The 23,538-nt window shown below is 44.4% G+C and overlaps 1 protein-coding gene across 1 annotated transcript; it reads right to left on the bottom strand.

Annotated features, from left to right (window-relative positions):
* Positions 1-331: 331 nt before the first annotated feature.
* Positions 332-23,335, bottom strand: CPA2 (carboxypeptidase A2 (pancreatic)). Its single transcript, XM_011939603.1, has 11 exons — positions 22,925-23,335; positions 20,523-20,604; positions 19,731-19,865; positions 18,748-18,843; positions 16,372-16,473; positions 14,306-14,404; positions 12,812-12,922; positions 11,638-11,728; positions 9,892-10,091; positions 7,370-7,454; positions 332-569 (listed from the first exon to the last, which is right to left on the bottom strand). Exons 1-11 carry the CDS (start codon positions 22,993-22,995, stop codon positions 382-384), a joined length of 1,260 nt encoding a protein of 419 aa, XP_011794993.1. The 5' UTR covers positions 22,996-23,335; the 3' UTR covers positions 332-381.
* Between the last annotated feature and the right edge of the window lie 203 nt (positions 23,336-23,538).

Genomic DNA, 23,538 nt, shown 5'->3' with positions numbered 1-23,538 from the left:
TCCGTCTCAAAAGAAAAAAAAAAAAAACTGTCAAATGATGTTGGGAGCACTCTGCTTAGAATGGATTTTTTTTTAATATTATTATTTTTAGAGATGAAGTCTCCCCATGTTGCCCAGGCTGGTCTCAAACTCCTGGGCTGAAGTAGTCCTCCCACCTCAGCTTCCCAAAGTGCTGGGATTTCAGGTGTAAACCACCACACCTGGCCTCAGGATGGATTTTTAAAAAGATGAAGGGGTACAATGCCATGACTTGCTGTGTTTGAGGGCAGCAGAAAATGGAGAAACAGTGCTCCCAGATCAGGCTTAGAAAAATAAACAATACAACCCAACGTTGCTTCAAACCAAAGAGATTTTAATGGCTCTTGTTTCTTCCTCAGGGCCCTAATAGGGGTGGTCTCGCACATGCTCCATAACTGCCTTCAAGCCAAGCCAGGTCTCCTCAGCTGTGGGAAGGATCTGATGGGCTGGCAAGAGGAAGCCATAGCGCCCTGTGTCTCTCAGTTCAAAGGCAAATGAGTACTTGATGCCGTAATCATAGGACCAGTCAATGCTTCCTCCACTGGCTTGGTCTGAAGGGCAAATGAGAATAAAGTTTGGTTACGCGACTCCCACTAGCCTTCACGGCAATGGAACCTCTATATTAAATTCTACCTTCATAGATAAGCCAGGCCCCTACGTGTGAACTGTAAGAGGGGGAAGAGTTTAGTAGAGGATCACATTTATGAAAAAATACAATAATTTGAAAAGCAAAAGGTGTTATTCAATGGACACTGAACTGAGCCTTCTTTTGGTGTTCTTAGGAGCCTGTGGTTTTACCCACGCCATCCTAAGTGGCCTCTTCTCCACCTTAGGTAGGCCACACCACTTCCTTCTTCAGAAGGTACAGACATGGTTTTCTCTAGTGGGAGTGGAGGGATTATAAATGCAGTAAGAGGTTCGGTCCCTATCCTCAGGGGACTTTCAGCATTAAGGGTGTGGCAGGCTCTGCTCTGCTACCAAGTCGCATGTCTGGCACCTCTGTGCAGTGGGTTCAGCCAACACAGTAATGTGCACCTGAGATCTGTGTGGCTGCTGATGTGACAGATGATGAAGGAAGATGGCATTAACCTACGAATCAGTCATGACTCAGAAAAGCCGAGCAATGGACCAGCCCTGTGGCCCCTCCCAGGAAGGGCAGTTAGAGGTCACAGGAGGACTTGGCTAGGGCACAGATGGTGGAAGAATGGAGCTGGAAAGACCAGAGAGGTTGTACAAGAAAAGAATAGGGCTAGAGGTTAATATTGTAAATTAATATTGTCAAATCCCATGAGTTTTGTCTTTGCCTTCACCCAGCAGAGCAGCTTGGAAATTAATGCCTGGTAAATAATAAATACTAAATGGTTACGGATTTGAACTGAATCCTCCCTGGACCAAAATTACCAACTCACACCTTTTGGTGTGGCTACGTGACACAGCCAATCACACTAAGAGGTCTACTGTAGACAGAATACTGGCCTCAGATAAAATCCCAACCCTACAAATCATTATCTGGGTGACCTAAACTAAGTCATTTGTTTCCAGATGCTTCACCTGTTACATAGGGATGATATTACTACTTATTTCACAGGGCAGTGAGAATTAAATAGCATAATGGTTGTGATGACACTAGTTGGCTGTGTCCTCAATGTGCTAGGCTCTATGTTAAACTGGTCCATGAATCTCTAGGTAGGTACTAACATTATTCCCATTTTACAGATGAGGAAACTGAGATTAAGAGGTTAAGTGGCAAGGCGTCGTGGCTCTCTGCCAACACTTAGGGGACCAAGGCAGGAGGATCACTTGAGCCCAGGAGTTTGAGACCAGCCTGGGCAACATAGTGAGACCCTGTCTCTACAAAAAAAACATTTTTTTAATGAGTTGGGTGTGGTGTCGCATGCCTGTGGTCCCAGCTACTCAGGAGGCTGAGGTAGGAGGGCTGCTGGAGCCCAGGAGGTCCAGGCTACAGTGAGCCATGATCCTGCCACTGTACTCCAGCCTGGGCAGCAGCGTGAGACCCTGTCTCTAAAAAAATAAATAAAACAATAAAATAAAAACAGATATTAAGTGAAGGAGCTAGGATAACGTATGTAGAATAAGCATTCAATAAATGTCAGTTATGTTTATAACTATCATTGTCAATAAATGACCAGGATGCAATCAAAAAAGTTAGGCCACATTAAGGATCGGAGTTACCTGTGGGAGAGCATTCACCAGGAAACGAACAATCGTCGTTTATATAGTACTTTAGAATTAGGGAACACTTGTATTCCATGTATCTTTTGAACCTCTCAACAACCTATTTCACAGATGAAGAAACCAAGGGAGAATAAGTGACTGGACCATGGCTACTTGGTTCCAAAGCGGCAGTGCTATAACTCAAACCCAGGGCTCTGTACTCAAGCTCTGTGTTTTATTTCCCCACTATGCCTGTCTGAGAAAGAATTCAAAGAACAACTTCTGGGCCAGGTATAGTGGCTCATGCCTGTAATCTCAGCACTTAGGGAGGCCAAGGTGGGCGAATCACCTGAGGTTAGGAGTTCAAGACCAGCTGGCCAACATGGTGAAACCCCACATCTACTAAAAATACAAATTAGCCAGGCATGGTGATGTGTGCCTGTAATCCCAGCTACTCGGGGGAGTTAAGGCAGGAGAATTGCTTGAACCTGGGAGGTGCAGGTTGCAGTGAGCCAAGATCGCCCCATTGCACTCCAGCCTGGTGACAGAGCAAGACTGTTTCAAAAAAAAAAAAAAATTAAAAAAAAAAAAAGAGGCCGGGCGCGGTGGCTCAAGCCTGTAATCCCAGCACTTTGGGAGGCCGAGACGGGCGGATCACGAGGTCAGGAGATCGAAACCATCCTGGCTAACACGGTGAAACCCAGTCTCTACTAAAAATACAAAAAAATTAGCCGGGCGAGGTGGCGGGCATCTGTAGTCCCAGCTACTCGGGAGGCTGAGGCAGGAGAATGGCGTGAACCCGGGAGGCGGAGGTTGCAGTGAGCCAAGATCACACCACTGCACTCCAGCCTGGGTGACAGAGCAAGACTCCATCTCAAAAAAAAAAAAAAACAAAAAGTAACATGAGCGCCAAAGCTGTTCATTCCATTTAACTTGACAATCTTGCCTCAGGAATATACTCCAAAAAGATCATCTAAGAGAAAAAGGAGTTTATACAAACATGTTTATAGTAGCACTATTTAGCAAAAAGATGAAACAATCCAAAGACTCAGTAATTGGGATATAGCAACATTATGGAATAACAAAAAATTAGAATGTAAATTCATAAAACTGTAGAGGAAATGATGTTAATTTTAAAAAGCTGAACATACCGGTAATCCCAGCACTTTGGGAGGCCAAGGTGGGTAGATCGCTTGAGGCCAGGAGTTCAACACCAGCCTGGCCAACATGTCAAAACCCCATGTATACTAAAAATACAAAAATTAGCCTGGCAAGGTGGCACACACCTGTAATCCCAGCTACTTGGGAGGCTGAGGCAGGAGAATTGCTTGAACCCGGGAGGCGGAGGTTGCAGTGAGCCAAGATCACACCACTGCACTCCAGCCTGGGTGACAGAGCAAGACTCCATCTCAAAAAAAAAAAAAAACAAAAAGTAACATGAGCGCCAAAGCTGTTCATTCCATTTAACTTGACAATCTTGCCTCAGGAATATACTCCAAAAAGATCATCTAAGAGAAAAAGGAGTTTATACAAACATGTTTATAGTAGCACTATTTAGCAAAAAGATGAAACAATCCAAAGACTCAGTAATTGGGATATAGCAACATTATGGAATAACAAAAAATTAGAATGTAAATTCATAAAACTGTAGAGGAAATGATGTTAATTTTAAAAAGCTGAACATACCGGTAATCCCAGCACTTTGGGAGGCCAAGGTGGGTAGATCGCTTGAGGCCAGGAGTTCAACACCAGCCTGGCCAACATGTCAAAACCCCATGTATACTAAAAATACAAAAATTAGCCTGGCAAGGTGGCACACACCTGTAATCTCAGCTACTTGGGAATCTGAGGCAGGAGAATCTCTTGAAGCCAGGAGGCGGAGGTAGCAGTGAGCCAAGAGTGCACCACTGCACTCCAGCCTGGGTGACAGACCGAGACTCTGTTTCAAAAAAAGAAAACCATGACTGGCAAGGGTGCATTCCCATGATTCCCACCATCACCCCTCCTATGGCTGTGGCTACATCCAAGCCCACAACACATCCAAAGACATGCTTCTCTCATTCCATCCTGAGCCACAACTTCTGCCCACCTCTGCCTGTCCTCCTTTCCCCAGCTCTGGAACCTCACTGCACTGGTCATTTCTTCTCTCTCCTGTATCTTCCACCTCTCCCTCTTTATTTGTTCTTTCCAACAGTCAATAAATACATCTCTTATCTCAAAAAGGAAAAAGGCTTCCATTCTGCTCTCCTTCCCTTATCCACTCTTCTGAAATTGCTCTGGGTAAAGGTCACCAGTAAACTAGTGATGAAAATTCAGCAGAAAATGTCCTGTCCTTATCTTAGTTGACTTTTCATGGCCTTCACCATTGTTGACCACCGCCTCCTTTTCTTTCTTTTTTTTTTTTTTTTTTTTGAGGCGGAGTCTCACTCTGTCGCCCGGACTGGAGTGCAGTGGCCAGATCTCAGCTCACTGCAAGCTCCGCCTCCCGGGTTTACGGCCATTCTCCTGCCTCAGCCTCCGGAGTAGCTGGGACTACAGGCGCCCGCCACCTCGCCTGGCTAGTTTTTGTATTTTTAGTAGAGACGGGGTTTCACCGTGTTAGCCAGGATGGTCTCGATCTCCTGACCTCGTGATCCGCCCGTCTCGGCCTCCCAAAGTGCTGGGATTACAGGCTTGAGCCACCGCACCCGGCCCGCCTCCTTTTCAATAATTACTTTTCCCCTGGTTTCTGACATCCAGGATTCTCTGCCTTTCTGCCTAGCCCTTGTTGCTAACCCCTTCTGCAGCTTAACACCTTGCTCCCTGCTTTGCCCAGGGTTCCTCTCACTCCAAATATTCTCCTTGCTCTACTGGTCCAACCACCCGCTCTATACCAGCTCTTCCCAAATCTCTCTCTCTACAGAATCCCAGGGCATGTAGTCCAACACCTACAGACCATCTCCATTTGAATACCCTACAAGGAGCTCAGCCTCAGTATGTCCACAGTTGAACTCATTATCTTTGTGATCTCACCCCTCTTTCACCTTCCTGGACTTCTCCCTCAGTGACTGGCATCACTCAATGACTTTCAGTGAGGATCTCTCCCCATCCAATAAATGACAAAGCTTCTTGGCTTTACCTCCTAAATCCCTTCCATAGTCACTGGCCCTGCTGTAGTTTGGGTCATCGTCTCTCACCTGAACTCCTCCTCCTCTTCCTATGGGATGTCTCTACTGCAGTCCCTCATCACTCCATCCACACTGCTGCTATGTTTTAGCTAAACACAATGCCTCAATTCCCTCACCGTCCTGCTGAAAATCCCCCAATGGCTTTTAGAATCCTCTGGGTTAAACCTAAACTCCTTACCACGGCACACAAAACCCTGAACTTCCCCAGCTCCCTTTTCTCCCTCTTTCGTTTCAGCAATCTCAACCTCCTTGTAGCTCCCAGAACCCATCGTGCAGTTTTATACTTCTACGCCTTTGCATATGCTGTTGACTGTGAGAATGCCCCATCCTTTTTCTCCTTCTCTATCTTCCTGGTGATCAGTCTTTACAACCCTACCCTCTTCCTACATGAAGTTTTTCTGCTTCCGTCAAATCCCCCAATTTTCTAATACTTCTGTACCATGTATACCCTACTATTGCACACATAATACAAAAGCTCACTAGCCTTCCTGTTCATCTCTTCTATTAAAGAGTTCTTTGTGGGCACATTATGTCTCCAGTGCTTGGCATAATGCTTAACATATAATAGATGCTTAATTTAAAAGTCTGTTAAACAGAATAGGTGGCCAGGCATGGTGGCTCACATCTGTAATCCTGGCACTTTGGGAGGCAGAGGCGGACAGATCACCTGAGGTCAGAAGTTTGAGACCAGCCTGGCCAACGTGGTGAAACCCTCTCTCTACTAAAAATACAAATAAATAAATAATAAATAAATTAGCTGGATGTGGTGGCGGGTGCCTGTAATCCCAGCTACTCCAGAGGCTGAGGCACAAGAATCCCTTGAACCCGGGAGGTGGAGATTGCAGTGAGCCAAGATGGTGCTACTGCACTCCAACCTGGGTGACAGAGCAAAACTCCATCTCCAAAACAACAACAACAACAACAACAACAGAATGGGTGCCTATTAAAGGCATTGGTTTCCAAAGGATCCTTGGGCATGGAAGCACTAGAGAACTCCTGGGCATGGAACTGTGTGGTCCTGAGTTGCCAGCTTTGTCCATAAGGAAGGGATCATGCCTTTGAAGGACTCAGAACCTGCACAAGCATGCTCTGGGATTTCCCAAAGCACTGTAGTCGTTTCTTGTTTTTATCTCAATCTATTGGGGAAGACGAGGGACTAGAAAGTCTGACGGCAGGCTCCCCAGACTTATTCCTCACACTGCTGCTATTCCTGACTTCTCCTCCTCTATCTCCACATACTCTACATCAACACATGGCTGCCAACAGAGTCTATCCACAGAACCACCTGGGTCCTCTTCAAGAGTCACACCCATTCTGCCCCCACAGTCCATGGAATTCTAAAGGCATGAGCCCCTCTTAGCCAGGAAAGGGAAGATAATAAAACAACCAGGTCTTAGGCCAGGCACAGTGGCTCATGCCTGTAATTCCAGCACTTTGGGAGGCATAGGTGGGCAGATCACCTGAGGTCAGGAGTTCGAGATCAGCCTGACCAATATAGTGAAACTCCGTCTCTATTAAAAATACAAAAATTAGCTGGGCATGGTGGCACACACCTGTAGTTCCAGCTACTTGGGAGGCTAAGACAGGAGAAGTGCTTGAACCCAGGAGGTGGAGGTTGCAGTGAGCCGAGATCATCCCACTGCATTCCAGCCTGGGCAACTGAGCGAGACTCCATCTCAAAAAAAAAAAAAAAACAGAGCCAGGTCTTGATAAAGGCTCATTTTTAGATAAAGAAATTCTACAGAATGAGAGTGAGCTGTAAGGATCTGAACAAGCACAGGAGAGGGCACAAAACATATACTTAGGGAGTCCTTTGTTCCAGCCATCACACAGTAAGTATCTCATGGAGGAGACTAGATTCACTGAGGGAAATTGGGGAAGTTTGGGTTCCATGCATGAAGACCTATCCCTTTCACATAAAGGCATGTAAAAGCTTTGGCCAAAACTCACACGGTGCCTGCCATCTTAATGGGTCATTTGTAAAAACTTCCAGCACACTGGATACTTACAGATGACAGAGCAGATTGGTCCCACTTTGTACTTGGTGCCATGCAGGCTTGTCAGAGATTGGGCAGCCTTTTGGGCCACTTCACTCTAGAGTAAGAGAACCAAAGAAAGGTAGACAGATAACACTTGTCTCTTGGGAGATCAGCTGCCCAACAGCAGAACATAGAATGTTCTAACTTAATGCTCCAGTTAATTGAGGTGAAGGCACAATACCCTTTTTATTTCAACCATTTTCACTGGGAAGTAAGCACAAGTTCACTTCTATTGGCTTTGAAAATACAACATGAAGGTCCTCATTGTCTATGTGATCATCCTGGTGTTTGCAACACTCATGGATTCATTATTTTGCCACCAGTTCTCCCTGGTCAGGGGTGTGGCTAGAAATAGGGTAGATTTAAGGGGTCTAAAGAGAATGTGGACTGACCCCAGGACATATGTGGGAAGCTGACTTTTCTTTTACCAGATCCCTACATTGGCTTATTTCCCTATGGCTGTCTCTTTTTCCAAGAAGCAGAGCTCAGAAAAATATTTTCCATTATTTGAGGCTTCCAATTTTGACTGATTGAGGCTTTACTGTCCTTGTCAGGGATAAATGTAAGGTCTTGAACTTGGATCCAGGAAAACAACTGTATGATTACCAGATGGAGGAAACCTGGCTTGGTCGAATCCTTGGAGAGCCTGGGGGTTACTCTTGTCAATGAGCCCGACATGAGTCAACATTACAGGGCTACGGCCAAAAAACTAATGTGATCCTCAACTGAATTTGCAGAAGTGCACAGTCTGGCTGAGGGTAGTTATGGCCACACTCTGCTCTGTGCTGGGTAACCCACAACACACATTTCAAATTCACTTCTGGGAGCTACCTGCTGTAGTTTGGATGTTTATTTCCCTCAAACCTCATGTTTAAATCTCATCCCCAATACTGGCGGCAAGGCCTAATGGGAGGTGTTTGGATCATGAGGATAGATCTCTCATGAATGGCTTGGTGCAGTCCTCACAGTTAGGAGCGAGTACTTGCTCTATTAGTTCCCTCGAAAGCTGGTTGTTAAAAAGAGTCCGGCACCTCTCCACTCTCTCTTTTGCTTCCTTTCTCACCGTGTGATCTCTGCACCATACCAGCTCCCATTTGCCTTCCATGAGTGGGAAGCAGCCTGAAGCTCTCACCAGATGCCCAATCTTCCAGCCAACAGAATCATAATCCAAATAAAACTTTTTCCTTAATAAATTACCCAGTCTTAGATATTTCTTTACAGCAATGCAAACAGATTAAGACACCACCCTTGAAGAAGCATATTCAGAAAACAACAACCAGAATAGTAAGGGAACTTGAGCCCATAATACGAATGCTTGAAGGAATTGAGGTTATTTAGAAGAAATAAGAGCTAGAAGAAGCAGGCTGGTGGTCTTCCAGTAATAGTGGATTCACCTCTTAAAGGGAAATAAGTTTGCTCAGTAGAACCAGATGATAAATCAGGGCTGATAGGTGAAAAACACAGAGATTTCGCTCTCTATAAAGAAGAACACTAACAACCTAACAACCTTCCCCGACACAGAATAGGCTCCCTTGAAGGCAGGAAGCCATCTAATCATAGCCTAGATTGACTATCTGCGAGAGGTTTGAGCACCAGGTTTAGATAATTTAAGGTCATCTAGGTCTAAAAAAAGAACATTTTAGAACATTCTTTTTCCCTGATATGACCTTGAATGGTAATACTCGCCATCAAAACCTCACAGAGCTCAAATCTAACTGATGAGATGAAAGGCACACTTGAATGGGAATAATATAGCCTATTTCTGCGTGGGGCTGCCGACAATAATCTACTCGAAGGTAAATTGACAAAAAGGTTCCAATTCTGGGCTTATTTCTAACATATGGGTTTCACAAATCCAGCCTAAAAGCCAAATTGGAAATATTTGCACATTCTTTTTAGCTGGGGATAGCTCTTGCTCAATTGTGAACAGCCTCCTGAGATGTCACCATCTGATCTAAGGCTGGGGCCAGTTGGCTTATTCCTGAAACAGGAAGGGTGACAGAAGGTATCAAGTTAGGGAAGTGAGTGTTTTACCCCCAACATCATACACCAGTGCATCATCATGGTAGATCATAGAGCCAAAGTCCCCAGAAAAGTATAAGACAAGCTGCTGAGAAGCAGAATTGCTCAGCTTAGAGCATCTGACTACCAATCCAAGAGTCTCATATCCAAATCCGAGGGTTTTTTCCCCCATATGCAACGGAAAAGCATGTTCTGGGAATCTATGCTCAAACCAGGCTCCTGCTCATCTAGATTAAGGTAACAACAACTTCATGAATTCTATTTCCCAAAGAAACTTAGTTTAGTAAAGTTCAAAATGAGTCTTTCAAACCTTTGGCTGCATATCATAATCTTCTCTGTGTCTGACTTTATGTCTCATTCATCGTTGTAATGGTACACCTCCACCTCAGGGCATGACTTTATGCCTGAAACTTACTTGACCACACAATGCACGTTTGTTGCTGGGCTGAAATTAAGTTTCAGAAACTCACCAGCTCCTCAGAGTTATCTGGCTTGGTACATTTGTACCCGTAGGGGAACATCAGCAGCTGGGAATAGCTGTGGAGGGTAATGAAGGCCTTGACTTTTCCATGACTCTTGATGAAGTCCACTATGGATTTCACTTCAACTTCAGAGTTGGCACTGGGTCCATGGTATGAATCAGAGCAAGGGTTGCTGCTGGCTCCAGGTCCTGGGGAGATGCAGAAGTAGCCCAGTGAGGACAGCGAGCTCTAAGAAGACACTGTAGGGAGGAGGTCACCATGCATCACTAATTTTCTCCTCTGGAAGTCAGGACAAGATTGTCATTGGGTTAGATCAAGTGTCTTCCAAAGGTTATAGTCAGAAAGCCTAACTGAAGTGATTCTGGACACATCTCTTCTTCAAAAAATATGATTTCTCTATACAGTAGAAAGAGCCATCTAATTAGATCATCTCCTCTCTGTAGGAGTTTTTGGAAGAAAAGCTAGATTTAATATTATAGATGGAATTCCTGCATTGGGTGGGAGTTTAGCAAGTTCATTTTCTGGGATCTCATCCAATTCTTAGAGTCCAAGAGTAGAAGATTCTATGCTCTGTAATTCCAAGGCACAAGGCCACAAATGCAAGGAACCTCTGACACCCTTTGTGCAGTGAGGAAATCATGACTACATTTGACAAGGCCACCTTTGGCCTTGATTGTCTCAGCAACTAGAGTGGTTCAAGACCCCCTGAAATGGGTCCATTGTAGGCCTGGCCAGGGTTCTCACTGCTAGAGAAACTTCCAGGGGATGAGTAGGGGTTAGGATTCCCTAGGCTCCCCATGTGATACAGACAAAATGTCACCTTATTTTAAATTGATTTAATGAAAATAATATTGGGGAGGATTGACATTGAACTGTGGGCCATGGCTCAGTATTGTGCTTTATTTTTCCGCTATACTAAAAAAAAAAAAAAAAAAGAACTGTAAAAGCAATGAATGAAGTTGCCACTCATCCGTATCCTGTAGCAGTTCTCTAATATGTCCTATCTTAGTTCCATAACTCTAATTAATTAATTTGTCTTACAAATACGTAGTGATTGCCTTCTGCGTTGCAGACACTGTGCTAGCTGTTAGGAATACTTCAGTGAAAAAGACACAGCTCCTGACCTCAATCTTATCATAGCCTAGTGAGGGGAAAAAAAATTTTAATTCTATGGTTAGTGAGACATAAGGGGTTTTCTCCAGTGGCTGAGGGCATAAAGGAGCCCCTAACTAGCCTGCCACGGAACTCCAAAATGTAAGAGCTGTCACAAAGCCAGGGCAGCAAGCTCACATTTTATATTTGAATCTGTTTTGAAAGTCAGTTTCTTCATCCTGTGTGTACGTACTTCTTTTTAGTTTTCTTTCTCGAAGCATCCATAGATGATGTAATGCTTCTCCTTGGAATAGATCCTAACCCCCTCTAGTGGCTGGCTCAGGGCTTTCCGAGTTCTCCTGCCATTGCACAAAGTCCTGCTCCGGCTGCACAGAAGGCTAACCAGGCAACAGCTTGTGGGAAAACCAAGATGTGAGACAAAATATATTAAATGCTGCTCAGTGCTCTGTGACAGTACTGTGCTCCTGTGAAGTGAATTTAGTTAAGTGTTTTTCAAAGAGGTTTTTAAATGGCTTAAATCCTGGATGGGCTTAGCCAGCTGATGCACTGCAGGGCCATCTGAACCAGTTTGTGGGCCAGACCACGGGTTGACCATCCCTGGGGGCAAGTCCCAGGGCTCACCTCCAAAACCTGCATCCCAGTTCCGGTTAGGATCCACACCAACACAGAGGCTTCCAGATACCTTGGATCGGGTCTTCCGCCACATACGATTCTGTCAGATCCCACCCAAAAAGCACATGGAAAAAAAGAAAGAGGGTCATTCAGCCTGATCAGAAGGTTCCTTTAGAATTCTGTCAATTTCCCTAGTTCTCTGGAACACTCCTTTCCCTTGGTTGGGGCGGTGGTGGACAGTCCTCATACAGGTTCTGCTAGGAGTTTCTCTGCCATTTCACCAAAGTGAGACATGAATACACCCCCATCTCCTCAAACGAACCTGCCAAACACGTGTCATGGAACCCTAGTTCTGTCCAAGGGCAACAGCAACAACCAAAAGCAGAAGAGAGGGTTCTGTGATGAGACTGTTTGGGGGAAAATATAGGGCTAACTTGGTAAACTTTCTTCAGAACTTCTAAGGATTGTTAATGTCTTGTTTTTTATGAACTTCTAAGAAACGGATATGGTGGGTGGTGTTTCCTAGACTTGACAATGGAACCCTTGATTCATATGGTATCTCATGGGATGAGTACTAGTATTAGTATGAGTTTCTTTGAAAATGTCTTTGAAAACGCTACTGTAGTTAGCTCTCTCTAAAAATAAACTTGAAGCTGTCATTCATTTTGAATATATGTGGGGTCACAGTTGCTACAATAGTGTATTGTAATGAGATTTTAAGGGGAAAAAAACTACGTAACTCTTTTTAGTGATATTACGGAGGATTTCTCCCACAGATTTTAAGTAAAACGCTAGATGCACTGTACTGCCCACCTAAATCCTACTGCAATCTAATTGTCAGCAGGTAACATCTGCCTCCTCTTTTCTATCAATCCTAACACAAAAAACGCAGAGATAATTGGAACAAATCTCCTAGATGACTCACGGTGAACACTGAGCTCTAATAGCCCAGCCTAACAGCTGAAATGGGCTCTGGCTGAGGCAACATGTAAAGACATCATGCATTGGAACAAGAAGTGATTATAACCACTTCTCTATCCCTCATTTCTGGGCGACTACTGAGAAATTAGGCATTCCATTTAGAGTAAATCAAGAAACGAATGACTACTTTTATTTTACTTTTGAAGTTCCTACATATCTCCTTAGGTCCTTGTTGAAGAAGGGAAAAAAAATCCAGGCTTACTTTGGTTTGAGAGAACACATAACCATCAGGGTTTGTGACTGGCAGGAGGAAGATATCCAGGGTGTCCAAAATGGAAGTGATGGATGGGTTCTTTCCATAATCAGAGGCAATCTGAGCAAAGACAAGATACATGTCAACCTCACACACCCCTTTTGTCAGGAACACAGGACAGAATAGTAAGGGAGTGTTTTTTTTGCAGATGTGAACCGGGGATCACTATTGGTCAAGGAAAGTCTTCCAGACACCCAGCAGTACGGTCTCCTGCAATGTTAATGTGTTGAATATGCTAGCGCCTATACTTTTATTTCTAGTCAAAATAATTTACTTCTATTGAGTAAAAATCAGATATCATGTATCTACTCTCTTTCAAAAGCAGTAACATTCTTCCTGTTCATTCCAGTGAGACATTTTGCAATAGTGAGCAGTGATATATGTGACTTATGTGGACCTATGCACCAAAGAAATTTTGTTTGGTATTCCTTAATCCCCTACATGGGCTAACTTTCCAAAAGAACTCACAACAAACATCAGATTACTTAAATATGCAGAGACATTGCTAAAGACACAGAGAACCAGTTAAATTCCATTTGGGGAATTACATTTTTACTTGCCATCAACTGCAGTTGAGTTGAAGTTTCTGCTGGATTAAAATTTATTCATTTCCTGTGCTCAGCCATCCTAAGGCATTATTATTCAACCGTTAAATATCCATTTCATAATACCCTAAAGGTAACCGCATTTTAATTGAAGGGAAAAATGTATCAGTCGGTATGCACGTGGTTGCACATGCTTGAATGATCTGATGTGGATTGATTTCCTCTACTCATGAATTAACATTCTGATTTATAGCATGTCATTTTTGAATTACTTAAGAAATACCAGACTAGGTCACTCCCAGCCTCATGTCCTGACTCTAATGCCAACAAACTTGTGGAAGACAGATCTTACTACACCCTACCTTCAAAATCAAAGTTGGGACATTTTCAGAACAACCCAAACACCCTTAGCCAACTCCACTTTGGATCTGTGGGTTAAACTCTTCTTGCACCTGTTTGTATTTTCCAGCTGACTCCCTTTCATGATTTTTTAAATTTCTAGGACATCACACCTCAGCCCTCAGGGTTCCAGGCAGCAAAGTGGTTTTTCTCTAGTCGGTTCTTATGCTGAAATCTGGCTCCCAAGGGTCCTCCCTGGCCACCCGTTCCATCTCTTTAGCTTACTGAGTCTTTTCTTCCCCCCTTCTCTCACTCAACAGCAATCACCACATCGTGGTGTCTTTTAGCAGAGCGCACAGTGGGCTGCCCAAGGGGAGGAGCCTGGGGTGCTGGATGGGGCAATACCAAAAAAGGCTGGATGGGTTCATTGCCAGCCCATGTGACAAGAGAAGGGTTTTGGCTGAGAGCGCCAGCCATCAGGACCACTGGGACTGTCATGGGTTTCAGTGGGCCTGACCCCAGAAAGGTAAAATAAGTAAGGAATGTTAGGCAAAATGACCTTATTTGCTGTCCAAAGTGCCGTAGCTTGTGTAACCCACTCTCGAGCATGGATCCCAGCATCCAGCCAGATAGCTGGCTTGTCTCCTCCGGTGCTGAACTGCAAAAGCAAGTGTGGCAATGTGAACGGCTCCACTGCCGTGGCACCTGGTTGCCTCCTCTCTACCCCAGACCATCCTTCTCTGTCCCTCTCTCTGTTCTTGATGTGATTGACAGAGAAGGAAATACAGACAGCGATACTGTCGCCTAACTCTCATTTAAGGAGAATTTTCTTTTGTCCCCTTCTTCGAATGCAAGTGTAAATGCAGACTGAGAGGCATAAACAATTCTCCTCCGATGTTTGTAAAAAATCGTTGTAGATAATGACAGGAAGATATCTTCATATGCTGAAAATTGGAAAAAAAATGGATTACACGATTTCATTTTTATTTTTAAAGAAACTAGTTCATTTATATACACACATACATATGAGAAAAAAGGAGAAGGACGAAGAGAGAAAAGGAAAAAGAAAAGAGAGAAAAAAGTAGAAAAATATACAACAGATTGTTAATAGCTATTATCCCATAGTTGTGGGATTAGAATTATGAGGATTTTTTTCTTTTTTGTTTCTTTTGTTGCTCTATTTTCCAAATGTATGCAATCATAGTGTTTTATTATAAAAATGCTTGTGATAGCCTTTTGAGACCTTCATAAAAACATGATAGCAAACCTCTGGAGGTACTTTCCAGAGTTTAAATTTTATGATCTAAGTGACTTAGTTTTATTTGAAACAGTGGCTTTGCCAATTGGATCAGTAAATGGGGAGGAAAAGATTATTTTTGCACCATCAACTTCTATCTCTGTGCAGCATTCTAAACACAGCAGATAAGGTAAACGAGAAATGCAAATCCTTGCTAAAAATTACAGTTCATGAGTTCTAAGAGTTTTAGTTAAAAGTGTTTTGTGCCTTTTCCTCTAAAGAGCTCAAACGTAAAAAGCAGGAACTTTCAAAAACACAGCATCTTCCACCGCCGAACCACCCCGGAAAAGGGAAGGCCAGGGAAGACCACGGTGGAAGAGAATCTGGGGTTTTCTGACACAGTTGGTGGGCGGGGGGTGCGGGTAGAGGAAATAAAAAGAAAGAAGGGAGGTAAACATTAGCAAATGTATCCCTGTGGTATAAAGCACGCAAATCACTCCTCTCAGGCCTGCTTTGGGAAAAACGCTCTGGAGAAATCCATCTGTCCCAGTTAGTCAGTTGGTTCCCAGCCATAACGTTTCCAAATTTAGCGAGGAGTTGTGACATTACCTCTTTTTGATTTTTTTTTTTCTCTTAACAAACTCTTTCTAGGAAATCTGGGGAAATAATTTTCACTGTTTTTGAGGACAAAGTGCAAAGCTTGAAATTATGTGCACAAAGACGGTCAGAGGTTACGAGATGGCGTCAAACCCTAACCTCTTTCCGTCTATATCCTTTTTCAAAAGATCTTCGTTCAGGGCATTTGTCTTTGCGGTTTAGGGTTTAGTTGTTCTGCATACGACCAGAACTCTTCTTTAAAAACTAAAAACAAAAAAAGAAAAAAGAAAAAGAAAAAATGCAGCTTAGGCAATTAGTGCTTTTTCTTTTTTAACTGGTGTGCTTGTGTGTGTGTGTGTGCGCGCGCGTATGTGTGTGTGTGTTTAAACAGGAAAGAAAAAAAAGAGAAGGGGAGGGGAGGCAGAGAACTCCCAGCTTGATGAATTACAGCCCCCAGCCCCCAACCTCCCCCGACCCGCACCTCCCCCTTCCTCGGCTCCTATTGGCGCGTTTGCCCCGGTTCCCCAGGAGCTCATCTCTCAGGACGCGAGCATTAATTCACTCCTGCAGACCTGCGTCAGCTTGCGCAGGAACAGAGAGAAAGAAAAAGGGGGGCGGGGGTGAGGGAGTGGATACTCAAAACCAGCAAGGACCGGTTAGGAGGAAAAGAAAAAAAAATAAAAAGTAATAAAAAGGAGCCGCTCTGTAGCACAAGCCGGGACTGCTGGCCTGCCTGGGAGGATGGGGATTCTAGAAGCATCGAGAGGAAGAACCGCCCCTGCACCGTGTACCTTGAGCACGTTCAAAGTCCGCTTCTCAAAAGAAGAGCCAATATTCACTTTGCTCACTAGACCAGGGTGCTCAGCCACGAGGTTATCCATTTCTTGGGAAATCTGAAATGTTTCAAGTGAATAAATAGACATTTGCGAGTGAACCATCTGTTGTATGAGATCTGATCCCCTGGTGATTTTCCCCATTCCCTTGGGACACAGCGGAGGGGGCAGCGCTGCTCGAGCTATAGGGTCGGAGGGTTTGGATCCAGCTGAGTGCTGCTGAGTCTATCGGCGTCTGCGGGGGCTGCAGTCCAGCCGGCTCTTTGCAGTTTTGTGCAAAGCAAAATGACACACTTCCCTGGGGTAGTTGTGGCTTTTGGCGACCCCAGCCCTTAGGTGGAGTTTCTCGCCCTTGCTAGCAGAGGAAAACAAATGGTAGTGCCCCCTCAACCCCAAAAGGGATGTAGAGGCGATCGCTACAAAATGTCTTCCGGCTAAATCAGGCCCGGGGACAATGGGGTTTCTGCTGCAGACGCACTAAGGCCACCGGCTACTCCAGCTCCTGTTTTCAAGGCGACTGAAATTTTGTGCATCTGGGGAGCCCTAACTATGTCCCTTGCTGGGATTGAGACGTGTCCGGGTGCGTTTGGAGAGCTAGCGGGAGGAAATCAGTCCCTCCAACTGTTGCCAGTATTTGCACTCCGTAGGAGACAGACATCAGTTTGTCTGGGAGGGAGGGAGGGCGTCTTGTTTGCTCCACTTCCTTTTCTTCCTTATTCTCTGTGCTGGTCCACAGTCCCCTATCTGAAACCCTTGAGGCCATATATATTTCAAATAAGATATTTTTTTCAGGGGAGAATTTTAGAAAGGTAATAGGAAATATATATTATGTATTACACATGGGACATTGCTCCGTATTCAAGCACATTAATATTTCTGGCAGTGAAACAAATGAGCAGTGAGGCAGTTCAGGTCAAATTTTGCTCCCAAATGAGTTTAGGTCAAATCAGCTTTTCCCATCCAATAAATTAGGAGAAAAAAATGTTTAACGCTTTTTGCGTTTAAAAACTGCCAACTTGGAGACTTGGTGCCTACCAGATATCTCTTCTCTGGCTCTTTCCTACTCCCCATGCCACCCCTTACCCCTACAACCACCATCCCCTCCGGCCCCTTTCCATCCCTCCACTCTTAAGTCATTGCAGATAGATTCCTGTGGGCCTGGAGAAGGGCTCAGAGAGGTAAATGCAGCACTGCCCAGGATCCCCACAGCAGCATGGAGTAGCCGATGCAGGAAGGGGATAGTCTCCACAGAAACAACAAAGCCCAGGAAAGACAGCAGAGACTCCATGAGGGTTCTCTGAGCACATCCCTGCGAGGCAGAAGGATAGGTCTGGAGGCAGGGAACCTAAGGCCAATTCAGGCTGACTCCCTAGAACTAAATCATAAAGAAAACCCCAACTTTCTATGCCCAAGTAACAAAAGGACCAGGGGCTAATCCCTTTGCACCTACCCCCCCTCCTCTTTCTGGCATGGCAGATGAAAAATTGAAACTACCTCTAGTTGGTCCCCTCCCGCAACAAGTCAGGTTGGTTGCAAGCCAAGTCTTCATTTGCGTGGGAGTATAACTTTGCAACTTCACTTCAGCCTCTGACTGGCTGCTTTCTGCAACCAATCAGACTGATCGAAGGCTACTACTTCATTTACATAGGGCGTACACCAAGTAACCAATGGGAAACCTTTAAAGGGTATTTAAATCCCAGAAAATTCGGTAATGGGCTTTTGGGCCCCTATGCTCGGGCTGCTCACCACCTGTGGAGTATACGTTTGTTTTCAGTAAATATCTGCTTTTGTTGCTTCATTTCTTCCTTGTTTTGTTTGTGCGTTTTGTCCAATTCTTTGTTCAAGACGCCAAGAACCTGGACACCCTCCACCAGTAACACTTGGATGGAAGTCAGAGGCGTCAAAGGTTGTCCCTGATTCCATCATCAGTGGCAGCCTGAAAGCACAGCTCTCACTTGGCTTTGTGTCCTCATTGCATCGTCAGTGACAGCCATGATGGCTTCCCTGGCTTTGTGAGCAGCACAGGTCAGAAGTCAGCAAGGGGGCTTAGGGCAAGATCACCAGCCTGAGGGGTCTGCTTGTGGGTACCCTTTAGACACTCCAGAGTGGGTGGCTGTTGAGATGAGCAAGTGGACTTCAGCTCCTACAGTAAGCAGGAGTGGGTGTGAAGCCAGTGACACTGGTACTGGCTGTGAAATCCTAAGGAAACTTAGAGAAGTTAGAAAATAATAGAAGAATAATTTCTAGGCCATTAAATCACCACGTAGAAGTATGAGCTTTGTCCCTAGAGGAGAGAATGGCCTGTCTCTGTAATGTTCATTTTGAAACACCTACCTCTTCCAGGGTATGGTAGGCACCAAAGCTGAAGTTACCACTCCGTTCTCTTCTCCTGTTAAAAAGCATTTCTTCATTCTCTTTGTCCAACAGGACCTAAGATAAAACAATTCTATCTATGATTGGTTTACAGCAATGTATTTCAGTCTGTAATTGTGAAGGAAAGGGTAACACTCGGGTCCCCAGTACCAAGCTTTCCTCTTCTTGTCCTGTAGACTTTGAGGTCATGACTTTCCCTTATTCTGGCCCCACTGTGAAAGGGGATGGAGCATTAATGGGACTTCCTACCAGCCAGATGCTGCAGGTGTGCCAGGGTGGATTTGCAGGCATGGTTTTATGGCTCATCTTGCCTTTCTGGGAGCTCAGGGCCTGAGTTAACCTCTGAACAAAAACTAAATCAGGCCAGACTCGGTGGCTCACGCCTGTAATCCCAGCACTTTGGGAGGCCGAGGCGGGTGGATCATTTGAGGCCCGGAGTTTGAGATGAGATCAGCCTGGGCAACATAGTGAAACCCCGCCTCTACTAAAAATACAAAAATTAGCTGGGCATGGTGGTGCATGCCTGTAGTCCCAGCTACTCAAGAGGCTGAGGCTGGAGAATCGCTTGAGCCTGGGTGGCAGAGGTTGCAGTGAGCCGAGATTGTGCCGCTGCACTCCAACCTGGGTGACAGAGTGAGACTCCTTCTTTTCCTTCTTCTGCCTAACACCCTTTGGTTTGTACTTTATATTTCATGCTGTAGCCTCTCTTTTGCCCTTTCCCTTAAATTCTTTGTTACCATATTCTGCATGTGCCAAATGCAAAAGGGAGAGAGACAGTGCCCTCCTACTCACCTTGCAAGGGGAGCCCAGACTGCTGGAAGGTCCTAGTGGTACCCACAGGTCCCTTCCCTGCAGAGAGTACTCAAGCATGAAAGAAGATGGAACTGAACTGACGTTCATGTGGCCCAGCAAGCTGCGGGAAGGTGAGTCCGTGGCATAATTACCTGCACATCTTCAATCATGATGGAATAGGCAATTCCCTGGGACTCCAAGACTGCTTTGACTGCCTGAACGCTGACAAAGGGAACTCGGACGTGGGCTGTCTCCCCTGGGGTGCTGGGTGATCTCCAAAAATCAAGCTGAAAGGGATAAAAGTCCAAGCCAAGGCAATGAATGGGCTATTCTGGGGAATGGACAGTTCAGCACTGATAGATTTCTAGAAATCAATTTGCATCAATTTTATCTTGAGTCCACAAGTTTTGGAATCATTGTGGAATCACTATGATATTGCAACAACGGCTTTTAAACATCCATGTGTCAGCAAATCCATTATATTGTTTCCCCTGCCCCTATGGCTAGATATTAAAACTGGCAGAAGGAAAAGATTATTAATACGATGGCAGTTTTTTTAAGCTGGGATTCTATGATCCAATTCATTTAATAATAGGATATAAATGCTATAAATTATTTTACAAGGGAAATATGCACTAAGGGTGCTTAATTTTTGAAAGTAACCTTCACATTTGATACCTCCTTTCATTCTTACAATAAACCTGAGAGATAGAAGAACGATATATTTATCGCCATTACTCTGAATGAGAAAATGAGACACAGGGAAGGTAGGTGACTTGCCCAGTATCCTGTAGTTGGGACCAGAGCCCAGGTTTTCAGAAACCCAGCTGCATGAGTTAGCATTTCACACTATGTCATGGGAGTCAGAATACAGTCCAAAATAGATCTCAATCATGTTTAACTGTATTCGTTCTGGGAACAGAAACTCACACTAGATCAAATACCTGGAGATGTTCTTGAGCCTCCAGTTGTAGCAGATTTTTAATTTGTTCCTCATTGCTTGGTACAATCTCAAGAACTTGGTCTCTAAAGAAAATTAACCACAAATGTGACCTTGAAAGCAAAACCTGGACACTGTTTCCTGTTGCTTTCTGCACCTGTTAGTCTCTGTGTATAACAGGTTAATGCAACGGTCAATAATCTCTGTGACAATCCAGAAACTAATAAATAGTATACTAAACCCACATCGCCGGAATGAGAAGGTGATACAATGGCATTATTTCCTCCCAAGAAATGTTATCTAAATAATAATGAAGAGGTGTACCTGCTCCTAGCAGGAAGCCTGCCATTAAAGTTACCTTTCCCTTAGCTAATGAATCAAATAACATCTGCTGCTCGTGGAGTGTTAGCTTTTAATACTTGCCTGTTCCTGTTGTTCAGAAGTAAGTTTTTAAAAAGTGGAATAATTTCGTGCTTGTAAGAGGAAACAGTTCATATGTGGGTAGACCTAAGGGTTTGTTTTTAATGGTTTTGGGGGTTTTGTTTGTTCCTTGTTTTTGTCAACTGAAAATGTATCAAGGTTCTATCCCCAAACCCCATTCATGTGGCCCAAACATGGGGCATGGCCAGAGATAGTTGGGACCTTGACAAATTATGTGTCATGCCTCTCTTTACACACACACACACACACACGCACCCTTCATAGGGAATGAAGGATGAACAGGAAAGAGAAATCTCAAAACAATCAAGCACATATCTTTACGAAATTTCCCTTGGTGACAGAGCTTCCCCTTCTAGCCTTTCTCCAAGTAGGCAGACTTCCTAAGTCATTGTCCCAACTATTTGTAAAGTGGGGAAGGAATCAATACAATGAACCATGTACAGGGACCAGAATATGGGTCTTCTGAAACCAAGCCCCATGCAATTTCCTACGAACTCCAGTGGAATACAGAAGTGATGGAACATGAGCTCTTTGAGGCTCATCTGCCACAAATGGTCTGAAAATTCTTCCATTTAAGTCTCATTATTTTTGGTTAATGCATGGACCCCCAGGAGTCCTCCTTTAAAATGGGAAGGCACTGAGAAAAGTAATACAATAGGCTCATATTTCCTGGTGTGTGTTCTGAAGAATAGTAGTTCTTTGAGTTACTCAGAGACAGAAAAGAAGGAAGGAAGGAAGGAAAGAGGGAGGGAGGGAGGGAGGGAAAGAAAGAGAGAGAGAGAGAGGAGGCAAGCAAGCAAGCAAGCTGGAGGCAGTGGGTAGTTGATAATTTAAAAAAAGGGTACATGCTGCAACCTAGATCCCCTCTTATAGATTTATAATGAACACTGATTTAACCAAAGCTCCTAGAAATCCTACAGTTTGTTTAACCCTCTGATTCCACATTTTTTTTTTTTTTTTTTTGAGACGGAGTCTCGCTCTGTCACCCAGGCTGGAGTGCAATGGCTGGATCTCAGCTCACTGCAAGCTCCGCCTCCCGGGTTTACGCCATTCTCCTGCCTCAGCCTCCCGGGTAGCTGGGACTACAGGCGCCCGCCACCTCGCCCGGCTAGCTTTTTGTATTTTTTAGTAGAGACGGGGTTTCACCGTGTTAGCCAGGATGGTCTCGAACTCCTGACCTCGTGATCCGCCCGTCTCGGCCTCCCAAAGTGCTGGGATTACAGGCTTGAGCCACCGCGCCCGGTCTGATGCCCACATTTATTTGACCAGTGGCTTTTTAGAACCAAACTTATTTGACTATTTTCTTAGTTCCCTGGAACACTCTTCAAAAAATGCTGCCTAAAGCCCTTAATAGAATCATGAAGCAAAGTACTTCGGAGCAAAGATGAGTCCTCCAAAGCCAGGAGAGGAGAAGTTGAGCTGGAATCTATAGCCCTGGCATTTCCACTTCATGAGGTTCCACCGCCTCCAAAGCCAGGAGAGGAGAAGTTGAGCTGAAATCTATAGCCCTGGCATTTCCACTTCATGAGGTTCCACCGCCTAGATGCTGAATCTAAAGATCGGCGGGTAGGGGACAAGGGCTAATGTGAATGGTAAAGCCCAGAAGAGCAGGAGGAGGTGAGAGAGTAGCCTTGACACCAGCTGAGTTACCTGAAACAAATGGCTACACAGCTGTATTTTCCTTGATGTCTATCAAGCCTACAGTCTGATCACTGGAGGGAAAAATGAGTAAGGACAGAGAGAAATAGGGTTATGTGTGTTCAGTTTTCCCTTTTGTCTTTACCAAGTGTCATTCATCTCTTTTTTGATCATCCACTCCTATTTTTCCCACTATCGACTTATCCCCAAATCTAAGAGAACTTCTCTGAAAACACTGAACACTTATACCCATTTACTCTGTAACAATCAAAGGTTCCATCAATCAGGTAAGTAAAATTCAAAGAAGCACCAGAAAGCACAACTTACCCCACAAATGTTTCTAGACAGTAGATATGCCCAAAAAGGGCACCAAAAAACAGGATCGACCTCATGGCCATGGGTTTTCCTGGAATCCAGAATTCAGAGTCCTTCCTGAACTTTATTTATAGGGATGGCAGCTGAGGGTGATGTGCTGGCCCTCTGAGAACTCATGTGAATTCCCACATGGGAAAATTCCCACCTGCATGTGAAATTCTCAAGGTTGTAGACATCCACCTGTGTGATAACACCAATCTGTACATTTTCAGTTCCTAGGATAACAAACTTTGATGTAAAGAGACCAAAATTGCTAGAGCATACCAAGGGCAGTATAGTTATGATTGAGAACATAAAACGCCACTAGCTACCCTGCGATAGAAGCCAGATTAATAGACTTAGAGGTTAGTCTTTTCTGGGTCTCTGACAAAAAAAAAAAGCCAGAGCATTTATAGTAATTACTCAGGCATCCTGTCTATCACATTCCATTAGCTTACTCATTTGTTTATTTTTATAATGTTTACCTTGAAACACTGCAATCACTCAGTTCACATCTGCTGAGTGTCCCTGTAGATGTGACCCATTCCAATCCTCACTCTATATTAAAACAAAACAGAAGGCCTTTT

Source organism: Colobus angolensis, unplaced genomic scaffold, assembly GCF_000951035.1.
Source record: "Colobus angolensis palliatus isolate OR3802 unplaced genomic scaffold, Cang.pa_1.0 Scaffold182, whole genome shotgun sequence".
In the NCBI taxonomy this organism is placed as follows: Eukaryota; Metazoa; Chordata; class Mammalia; order Primates; family Cercopithecidae; genus Colobus; species Colobus angolensis.
This window is presented reverse-complemented; position numbering and strand designations above follow the sequence as displayed.

Coding starts and splice junctions, on each gene's coding strand:
- CPA2 (XM_011939603.1), bottom strand. CDS start 22,995: ATGGCCATGAGGTCGATCCTGTTTTTTGGTGCCCTTTTTGGGCATATC. Junction 18,844..19,730: donor TCATGATTGAAGATGTGCAG/GTAATTATGCCA, acceptor GTTTTATCTTAG/GTCCTGTTGGACAAAGAGAA. Junction 11,729..12,811: donor ATGTGTTCTCTCAAACCAAA/GTAAGCCTGGAT, acceptor GGGATCTGACAG/AATCGTATGTGGCGGAAGAC.